This window comes from Echeneis naucrates, chromosome 9 (genome assembly GCF_900963305.1).
Source record: "Echeneis naucrates chromosome 9, fEcheNa1.1, whole genome shotgun sequence".
NCBI lineage: Eukaryota > Metazoa > Chordata > Actinopteri > Carangiformes > Echeneidae > Echeneis > Echeneis naucrates.
In genome coordinates, this window is record NC_042519.1 from 7,854,820 (window position 1) to 7,865,869 (window position 11,050).

Sequence of the window (11,050 nt, forward strand, 5' to 3'; positions counted from 1 at the left end):
GAGGCTATGTACTACATTATGCAAATCAGGGTTTTCGCATGGGATGGGTGAAGACTCCTTAGGCATTGATTCAATAAGATTGAAATGTATGACATTAGCTTTCATTTTGGGCACATAAATTTAAACAATAAATATACAGTAAATAACCATCTATACATATTAAATAAAAAACATTTTGTGTTTCAACCTGTATTTCAACTACTGTAAATTTGTAACTCTTTTAAGTTTTGTTTTCTGCATCAGTTTCTGTGATTCTGGCACCTGGAATAACTGGGTACTATTTTAGATCAGCCATCACTCTTGTTTGTTGTGACCTCCTAGAAAACCTGTTTACACTCTCAATGTCAACACAAGTGTGTGTGTGTATGTGTGTGTATGATGTCACCTAGAGCTCCCCCTTCACAAACAGGAATGTATATCTCTCTAGTCATTAATTTGCGTTTGCTTTGTTCCTCTAGCAGAAATAATCATAATATATGGCAGGAGGGGCGAGGCTGTTTTTGCCAAAAAAGTAGTGCCCTGTCACAGACCTGCTTCCTCTGCACAGAGGCTTCCCCTGAAGATCAGGCTCTTAATCACACGTTGTTTCTTTGTTTTCCAAAGACAGTCATCAGTCTTGTCAGCACGATTATTCATTTATCCATTCATCTTGGCGGATTACTCAATAAACAGAATCGTGTCCTTGCAGGAAGATGACGAGTACATTTGTAATAACGCAACACTGGCAGTGCGCATGCGCAGAGCCGCCCGCCTCCCCTCCCTCTGAACTGTACATAGAGCTCGGGGGCTCCGCGCGCAGCCAATGGCGACACGTCGTTTTAGCCGTGACATCATCCGCCACCCCTCTTACTAAAGAAGGAAACAAACATCCATCCAGAAGGGACGGGACACGGACAGAGAGAGGAAGAGAGGCAGGAGGGCGACGAAGGGACAGCCAGACCCATCGAAAGCTGCCTGACGGAGGACACAGGACGGAAGACAGAGGACAGAGAAAGGGACATCGCCAGGACTTATTTCTTCTGCCCAGAACAACGACCACTTTCCCCACACTCGTCTCGCGAGAAGCTTGGTCGATTTTTAGCAGGTGATGGTGGTGATGATGATGATGATGATGATGATGATGATGATGATGGTGGTGGTGGTGGTGTTGGATTATTGTTTTGTTTTTGTTTTTTCTTAACGACAAGTATGAATTTCGACATGAGCTTAGGCCGTCCAGGTAAACAACAGAAAAGTGGGGGCGTCGGGGGGTTTAAACTAAGCTGACGGTCGGTCATGGCGACCTTTAACGCTGGACTGAAAGGTCAGGTGGTGTGTGCGTGATGGCCTTTGTGTGGTAAACAAGCTTGATTTGTGTGTTTACTTGTTCATTTTAACCCCTGTCCTTTATGTATTGTCCGTGGAAGTTGCCACCAACAACAACACCTCCTCCTCCTTAATGGAAATATCACAAGCACTCGAACGTGACTCGGTCTGGTCGAGGGGGAAAAACAAGGGAGGGAGCTAGCTAGTGCTGGTTACTGTCTGTTTTTCTATTTGTCTGTAGCTGGGGGATGGGGAACCAAATCCAGCTAATTCCTGTCTTCAAATAGAAAATTCACAAGCCGAATAGGCAGGTAGAGACAGAGGGTTGCTGTAAAATCTCTACAGAGCGCTGGCTTTTAATATAAAATTGTGCCATCACGGCTTCCGAAGCCGAAGTAGTTTCAGCTTCGGAGAAAATGAGGTTTGCTCGGCGTCAAAAAGCTCTGATGAGCCACCAAGTCGTTTCGAAGTACTTAACTGTGGTTATATAATCAAGGTTGTTCTCTTAGCTTCGTTGGAAACACGTAGAAAACGTTTTCTTAGTAGGAAATTAATGCGAGAAAGGGAGATACGGAACGATGTTTAATCAGGAAGCAGAGAGATTGCAGACAAAGGGAGAAAGAAGAAACAAAGGGAGCAGAGACCACAATGTCTAGACTGGCTTATTTCAGCGTTTCCTCACCGCCGACCTCCAGCGATTAATTGCAACGTCGTGGCCCTTTTTGAAAGGACACAATCACTGTATGCTTGTAACAAAACAACAGTGAGCTTTTTCTGTTCTGTCCTTCAGTGTGACTCAGTAGTTTTCACCCCAGCAGGGCCTGAAATATGAGCTAAGCTTGCGGCTGGTACAGGAGCACAGTCTTCCCCCTTTTGTTTGCTGGGGATTATCACACCTTTTGTCTGAAGTGCATTCAGATGTCCAATGCACAGAAACCTGGTGGCATAATTACAAGTCTGACCTGTTTTAATATTTAATTTCTGTGAGCGTTTTGGGATTTTGTCTCTGAAAGGAAGTAGCTGGTGAAGGACTGTGACTTGTAATCTCCCTTGTGTTGGAAAGCCCCTGACTTTTCATGTCTTCATGTATTTTACAATACAAAATACTTGGTAATTGCCCTAGTTTTGTGTCAGGAAACAAGACACTGATTTACACCAAAAGCGAATTATTGGTATTTATGAGTGGGGATCTATACTTGATTACAAACGGCGTGACAACGTGAAGAAAAGTAGGTTATATTTCATGAGCAGCGTTTGCTCCTTTCTCTTTGATACTTCAGCATTGGAAGCTTTTCACGTATATCGTATAAGCATGTCAGGATGATAGCTGAGCAGATCTATACATGATCAACCCGATTTTTTTTATTATTGTTATTATTTTTCTGAACATGTCCTTGTTTGTCAGAAGTCTTAGTAATGCTTGTATTATCAAGCTCACTGTTTGTATGACAGCTGGGTTCAAACATGACAGCTGAACCAAACTGCCCATTGTTCCTTTGTGTCAGAAAGTCAACATCCATCGTGTATCTGTTGCTGTTTCAAGCCTTTTTGTGCTCATTGTTGTACCGTTGTTTTTGTGCTATTATCAGCTGTGATGTAGTCTCACTTTGAATTCACATTTGTCTTTTGAGAGACCATTGTGTGCGGCCCTTGTCTCAGAACATGGGGTTTTGAAATATAGCTTAAACTCTACAGCACCCCTGCAGCTATTTAAACAATAAACTGGTGTTACTGGGTTTACAGATAACCATTTTAATCAAAAATTTATTTCAACTCAAATACCTTTCCCAACTATGACTTAGACCTTATTTCTGGTAGTAGTTAGTAGTCAGCAGTTGAACATGTGATGCAAAGGGAGAGAAGGTCTTTGTGGGCTTTTCCAAGGAAACCCTTTGTTGACACGGCTGTGATAGCATGCAGAGGCACCAAAAAAGGAGGGAGGAAGCAGGAGGGGTTGGGTGCAGGGAATCGTTCAAGCTTTAATAGCACTTGTTTGTGTGGCCAGCACACCTCAGCTGAGCTGACAGGACGTACAGAGACAACTGTCAGCCTCTCCTGGAACATTAAGTTCACCTGTCCTGTTTGTATCCATGACCAGAATATAGATGAGCTAGCATTTGCCATGTTATAGCACAACAGGACAAAGGAAGTGTGATATACTTTCCTGATGCTGGCTGTGTCTCTTTAATTTGAGTATCAGTTGACCAGTTTTGTAAAACAGCCAGGACAGGATTCACAGACAGGACACGTATTAACTAACTAATCTGGGCCTTCCTGTCTGTCTGTGTGTTCATTCAACAAGGTGTTTTTGATCTGTTGCCTCAAAGGCAGAATCTCCAACTATGCAACTTCCTGTTCTATTGCATTGCAGCAGGACAGCGTCACAGGGTTACATGTTTCGCCAGCTTACGCACATACACGCTTGTTTTCTGGGCGTGTGTGTGGGGAGAAATGACTCGGGAAGTTTTGAAATGCCTTTTGTGGCAACAATCAGGGTCGAGGGGAGGGGAATGTTCTCTGAAACTTTTGGCCTACGTTGTTCACTTTCATTCAATGTCTGCTGTCTTTTAGTGAGGACTGAATACTATTTTACCCGATGTATAGTTCTTTGTCCTAGATACTTGGTAATGGCTTAGAGTGTACACTTGTCTAGATGGAGGACGTGAATACTTTTTTTTTTTTTGGATGAAGGATTGTGTGCCTCAGTTGTCATACAGTTGTGTAGTAACCTTGAGGCCTATTAAGAAATTAACTTTACTTCCTTTAACTTAAAAAGCAATTAGTCTGTAGTCGTGGTAGTGAGGTAATAACTTATTTTCTGTAAATGGCTTGCAAGAAAACTATTGACACAAAGGTTTATACTAAAGGAGTGTACAGCTATGAACAGGAGTTGTCGGGCAATTTCAAGAAGAGCAACGTTGACTGTTCTCAACACTGCGAAAGGGGTGAAGAGAGAGAGGGAGGAAAGGGGAACACGAGTGAACAAAGCTTTGGGACAGAATGGTCCAGTTACTGCCAAAGGTGCTGAAGATAACACACTGAGTGTTGCTTGTTCTCTGGGATTCCTGTGCAGCAGCGTTCATTACTGTATTCATGTTAAAGGTGAAGTCAAAGCAAGCAGTTGTGTTGTTAAATTGTCATAATACCACTCTCCTGTCATTTGTCAGCCCAGACACTGCAACACAAAGCAACATGTATATTTCTAAGCAAAATGTTGTAGCTTTTACTTTTCGTTCACACAGAAGTGTATATGCAGAAAAATGCTTTGTGTGTGTGTGTGTGTTGGTCTAATTAGCATTCTCACCCTGTCTCTCTTTTATTCTGTTAGCAATGGCCCAAGAAACGAACCAGAGCCCGGTGCCCATGCTTTGTGCCACAGGGTGCGGTTTCTATGGCAACCCAAGAACCAATGGTATGTGCTCCGTATGTTATAAGGAACACCTGACACGGCAGCAGAGCAGTGACCGCATGAGCCCCCTCAGCCCAATGGGTAAGACAGCACACAAAAATACACATGCTATTCACTCTAGGTTGATTACAGCCCTGTGTTTGTGATGTAAACAATTAAACCCGTTCTATGGATTTACAGCTGGAGATAAAGAGGGACTTGAAGGAATTGTAGACTTTGTTTTGAAATATAAGTTCAAGGCCAGTCAGTGTATTTTCCCAGCTCTCCTCTGCCCTCCCTCTCTGTTTTTCTATTTTGCGTAATGAAAGACAGCTGTTTTTCTTCATGACACTGTTCAAGGTTTTGGGGGTGTTCACTCCTTTTTAGATATTTGAGGTCAAATCAAAGACAATGGATTTTTCTCTGCCTTCTCCTGTGACTGAACTAATTTGAAAATACTTTATATTGAGGGTGTAAGCAAGCCCATTTTTGAGGTTTGAGTTTTGTGTCATGCAATTTTGTCAAATGTGGTTCTCTTTGTTCTTCTTCAGCCTCCGCTGCTAGTCCTACCTCAGAGGCTTCGGCCATTCAGAGACTAGAAGCCAGTCTAGCCAAGGTTGATGCCTCCCCCACCTCTTCACCTGACATGTCTAGGTCAGTATTGGATGTGGTTGAATGATCAAGGTTTTTTTATATAATGCAGGATGTGTAAATTGTTTGTTGACAAGTATGTGTTCGATTGCTCATACCTCCCTGTTCCCTCAGAACTATTCAAGGATCTCTGCCTGTGACTCAACAAATGACAGAGATGAGCATCTCGAGAGAGGACAAGCCAGAACCCCTAGAGCCTGGTAAAACTCACGAACACACATTAAGACATGTAACAGAGTTAACAGTCAGATGAGCAGACATAAACTAGTAGTCATTACAGACATACAGACTTCTTGAGGCAAACCTCACCCCTTGGAACCCACTGTAGCATCTGTTTATTTTTGATGCTTCACTGCATACCTTAAGTCCAACTGTTGGTTTTACTTACACCCTCCAAGAAAGAGAGGCTGCCTATAAATAAATCCGCTTAAAAATACCTTTACACCAGAGGGCATTCTCAGATTTGATGCAGACTGCCAGAGGCTTTCTCAGATTAATGTGCTAGTTTGTGCCAAGACAAGAGATGAACAGGGTGATTTGCAGATAAGACACACTAATTACCATCATTAAGGACAACAGCAGTCAGTTTTAGGTGTTTTTGCATGTCCTACAGAACTATGAACAAAGCAGCTCCTTATGTTAAATTGTGCCTACTATGACAAAATGTATTTATTTTCCCCTGTTGTCCTTTCTATGTCTTTAGTTGTAAACCAGCCCTGCTGCTTCTAGCCCTGCTCCTGTAGCTTCTTCCAGCAGCGACGAAAACAAGGGTGAAACCCCGAAACCCAAGAAGAACAGGTGTTTCATGTGTCGTAAAAGGCTGGGCCTCACAGGTGAGCCGGGAGGTCATGAAGGGGCACCAAATATAATTATTGTTTACGATCACCGTTTTGCTGTTCAGAGTTCAAAATACTATCTTTTTTTTCAAACAGCTCCCTTGTTCAAGCTTTGACCTGTACCTTTGTGCTTCCAGGGTTCGACTGCCGCTGTGGAAACTTGTTCTGTGGCATCCACCGGTACTCTGACAAGCACAACTGCCCATATGATTACAAAGCAGAGGCTGCTGCCAAGATCCGTAAAGAGAACCCTGTTGTGGTGGCCGACAAAATCCAGAGAATATAGATCTGGCGAAATCAGGATTGACAGCAATGATGACAACACCCTTTGACAAAGACTGGAGTATGAGTGTGAGCCTTTTAAAATGAGCACTGGCATGAATGGCTAAGTGATGATTGAAAGGACTTGATTTACAAAATTACAACCTCAAGGAAATAATAGGAAAAAAAGAAGAAAAAAATGAAAGATCCTGTCTGATGGAGTTGCATGAATGATCACTTTTCTCCTTTTTGATTATTTCATTAGTTCATCATTCATTATTTTCTGTGGTGTGATTTTTGCCGCCGTTGAGTCCTTTTTTTTTTTTCTTTTTCTTTTTCTTTTTCTTTCTAAGAATATGTATTGTCTTATTAAAAGCAGCCCAGGTTAACTGTCCAGGATATGCTGTGCTCCTCTCACCCTAACCAGGCGCCATTTTGTGCCAAACCGTAAACAGCCATTTTGCTCAGACCTTTGTCATGTGTCAGACACTGGCTGATCTTTGAAAGCATCCAGACTATACATTGACAGTCAAAAAAAGTCCCTCAACCTTTGACATTCTGGTTCCACACCCCATTGTTGTTGGAGTCAGCAAATGTTTGGAGAACCGTACAACTGACCCCAGCCATGCACAAGGGGCTTTGTTACTTTGTCTCTGTCTTTCCTAGCTTTACCTACCTCACAGCTGCTGTGTTAAGCTTTGTCGTCTTCCCTCTTACTTTGTTTTCATCAGCTTTGACCTCAGCAAAATAATGGATCATCTTGATGGTCAGCCTCAGTGACCCTGTAATCAGCAAGTCCATGTTGATTGATCGGTTTGATTGTGATGAGGCTGCTTCCATTATGGCTGGAGGTATGCTAGACAGGGGCATACAAATTAGTCCTTGTTTCCACTGAGTCTAAACATTTTTAATGCCTGTAATGGGTAAAGGAGTTCCCCAACTGGTCTTAGCTCAGATTGTAATCTCAGATGCCTGGTGCAGGGCTGTGTGTACTGACATGTGGCCTGAGAGGAAGTATGGCACCCTTCCCTGGCAGGCCTGGCAACTTGGTGATTTTTAGACTACAATATCGTAGGGGCATGAATGAATGGGATAAATGCATGAGTTAATTTACATCTGCATTAGTGTTTCAGAAATATTTGATATCACTCAACTTAGGGTTTCAGATATTTTATTTGCTGAGAGACAATTATTTGTTATGTTGTATTAGCTTTTTTTTTTTTTCTTCCATTGGTATTGTACTGATGTTAGCGCATGTATTCAGTGCAGTTGTGGAGATAGAGTATGTGAACCATGATTTCTTTTCAGTTTTATTTTTTTTAAATGCGCTAACAGAAAGTGTGTGTGTGTGTGTGTCTGTGTGTGAGAGAGAATGCCTGTATGTGGGTGGGTGGGTGTGTTGTTCCCCAACCCATTTGTCTGTGGAGCTACCCGGTTTATCAGCACATGTTTACAGAACTACAGGAGCATGCCAGAGCTAGATTTATGAAAAATAATAGATACCAAGATTAGATGTAACTTCTCATCTGTCTAACAGCTATTGGTCTGTGTGTCTGCTATAGAGCACCGTAGAGAAGTGTGCGTGTGTGTATTTGTGCGCATCCACGTGCACATACCTGTGCAAAAGTGTGTTTTCATGGCTGCCTGACACATTGAAGCCCACGTATGTTTGTGATTTGTGTTAATCCCCCCCCCTTTTTTCCCCCTGTAAGGATGTTTTTCATTTAAAAGATAACTGTATGTATCCGTTTGAGTTTTACCTTTCTGATTCTTAGTTATATGCAAATTTGTACAAAAAATGAAAAACAACAGACTGTGTTGATATTTATGTATTACATATAATCTTGCTATCCAGCATTACAACAGAATAGTATCATGTAAATAAACTGTACAGAGAGACATTACCAAGACTCATTGTGTGTTGGCTTACACTTTTCACTGCAGTATTACTGAAGTTTTAGCAGAATATATTTGACTATATCAACTGTTTGCTTTGAACAGTATTACGTGGTTGTTTGTTTGTTTGTTTTTTTTACATTTCTTTATTTTATTATTTTTTTATGTTTTTATTTTTTTCCCCCTCTGCAGATAAACTGTCAGACCGAAAAGGTTTATTTAAATGGATAGCATTACTTAGTAATATTAAGCAGTTTCAGGACAATGAATTTTAGGATGAATCAGCATAAGATGGTGTGAATACAGTGGAACTAATTTAAGGCAGGACAAGAATAGTGTCGGAGCCACATGTCAGAACCGCCAGTATTACCCTCTTAATACCTTACCTAGGCTAACCCGGCCTCTTAAACAGACCTTGTGTTAATATGTTGGCAACAGGCTGTAAACTTTGCTCAAGAGACTTTTTTTTCTTTTTCTTTTTTTTTTTCTCCCCCTAAACCATGTCTGGGTCACTCAGGAAGTATTAATCCCCAGCCTCTGAAAGAAAGTGATCCTGTTCCACACTTATCTAGGCCATTGCTGAACATGCAGGACACACACAATGTGTTTTTCAGAAACAAATGTGTTTTCTTGCACTCCCGTCAGGAGCGCCGAGGGCAGTGTGTTCACAGATGGCGTCATGGCAAGAGTTGCCCAGACAGCTTTGCTGTGCTTATGTGGTGTCCCAATGACAGAAAGCTACAGAGATCACATTGGCTGGAGGCAAGTCTTGAGTATAGTACAGGATTTACACCAAGGCATAGCTGAGGAAAAATCAAGGCCTTTTAGCATTCAAATTCAAGATCATTATAAGACTGTTTGATTACAACTGCTGAGAAAGTACTACAAGGCAAAGTCATCACTATACTAATGTAGTGATGGTGAGGGGAAGATACCCACACTCCAAATATGACCTGAACAACTGCAAACATCTTGTATCACACTTTGGGAGTGTACACACACGTACTGAAGACATGGACGTCCACACTGCAGTGTCAGTAATCCCTCACCCCCAACACACACAGATTATAACCTATAATTAGTTTGACTGATGTTTGCAGCACATTTATCTGTGTCACACTGTGTCTGTATTGGGTGTGGCTGAGGTTAAAATGCAGGCTCACTAGATGTAAAACCTTAAGAGATTCTGACTATCTGATGACAACAGATGTCACCAGATGTGCAAAGTGGTTGAAAGTAATATTCAATTCAATTCAATCTATTGACAGACTCTGGTTTATAAAAACATACACTAGAAATAACAATAAATATTAAGCCAAGGAAAGTAAATAGATACACAATGACACCTCCTCTCTTCTATGTACACAGTCACACCCACGTTAACATCATCTGTGTGTGTGTGTATGCCTCACCATCATAACATTGTTTTTATATATTACTTGTATATGTATGTATATTTATGTGTATCACATAATGCATCAGCAGTAGGAATTTAGGCTAAAAATAGAAGTTTTTTGCAAACATAGAAATATGAAATGATTTCACTTTCACATCTGTGCATGATGAATACTCACAGGAAGTATTTAAACGTATTTCCTGGCAGCTATGACTCAGAAGTTAAAGTGACTGGTTGGTGTTTGCTCACTGGCTCCACATGTCAAAGCGTCCTTGAGCAAGACCCTGAACTCCAAGTTGCTCTCAATGCTGCCACCTGGGTGTCACTGCTGCATACAGTCCTTTTACCATTCTTAAGAAGCAAACTTAATGATTATGAGGACAAATGGACATAATATATGCATAGTATATAAACGGAAAGGATAGAACCGTCTCTTCTCATTGGATAGATCCAAATAAGTTGGCTAGAATCTGTATGTGCCAGTGTAGCAGCCTTTCTTATTATTGTTTTATGTTTAAATAGTTTCTAAGAAATATAACAGGGATATGACAGCAAAGTTTTAAGAAATAAAAAATGCTCCACAGATGCAGCGCAAACAAAGTGCAGTTTATAGAAATTTGCATTTATTTTTGTGGTATATGCCCACTATGAACTAAATCTGGACTTTTGTTCATTCTTAAGCAAATCACTTGTCATACTCAAATGAAAAATAAAGAAAACCAAAATTTTGTTTATGCAATAATGGGCTTGGGTTGCTGCTGTGGAAGGATCACTTAAAAAGAGGCTTCAATGAGAGGCAAGAGAACCAGAAGAAGATATAAAATGACCACAAAGGAATGCAAAAATGGCCATAAAAACATTCACGAGGATGTAAAACACAGAAACACATCAGTTGAAACAGTTACAGAACTAATAATTAAAAAAAATGAAAATGAGACACGAAAAGAATACAGTGACACAAAACATCTCCAAAGAGATAAAGATATAGATAAAGAGTTTTGCACATGAGGGTCTTTTGTATATAACAATAATAATAATAATAATAATAATAATTACTATTATTATTATAATAGAAGAAGAAGAAAAAACGAAATGCAAATTTATGAAAACATCAAACAGACATTCAGAGCAAAAGATGGGCCATGAGAAGTGAAGTAAACACTATATAATTATGGGATCGCTAAAAAAAAAAAGAAATAAACACTGTACTGTGGATGAGGCCAATTCTAAAACTGTTCTTGCAGAAACGATAGAAGCATGTAGGGGGCGCTGCTCGCCCTTGTTGTTGGTATAACCTTTGACCCCGGAAGAGGAAAA

At 40.8% G+C, this 11,050-nt stretch overlaps 1 protein-coding gene across 1 annotated transcript; it reads left to right on the forward strand.

Moving 5' to 3' along the window:
* Positions 1-842: 842 nt before the first annotated feature.
* zfand5a (zinc finger, AN1-type domain 5a) lies at positions 843-8,345 on the forward strand. Its single transcript, XM_029511593.1, has 6 exons — positions 843-1,084; positions 4,634-4,795; positions 5,245-5,347; positions 5,459-5,581; positions 6,059-6,177; positions 6,318-8,345. Exons 2-6 carry the CDS (start codon positions 4,636-4,638, stop codon positions 6,464-6,466), a joined length of 654 nt encoding a protein of 217 aa, XP_029367453.1. The 5' UTR covers positions 843-1,084; positions 4,634-4,635; the 3' UTR covers positions 6,467-8,345.
* The last annotated feature ends 2,705 nt before the right edge of the window (positions 8,346-11,050 follow it).

Coding starts and splice junctions, on each gene's coding strand:
- zfand5a (XM_029511593.1), top strand. CDS start 4,636: ATGGCCCAAGAAACGAACCAGAGCCCGGTGCCCATGCTTTGTGCCACA. Junction 5,348..5,458: donor TCTTCACCTGACATGTCTAG/GTCAGTATTGGA, acceptor CTGTTCCCTCAG/AACTATTCAAGGATCTCTGC. Junction 5,582..6,058: donor ACATTAAGACATGTAACAGA/GTTAACAGTCAG, acceptor GTTGTAAACCAG/CCCTGCTGCTTCTAGCCCTG.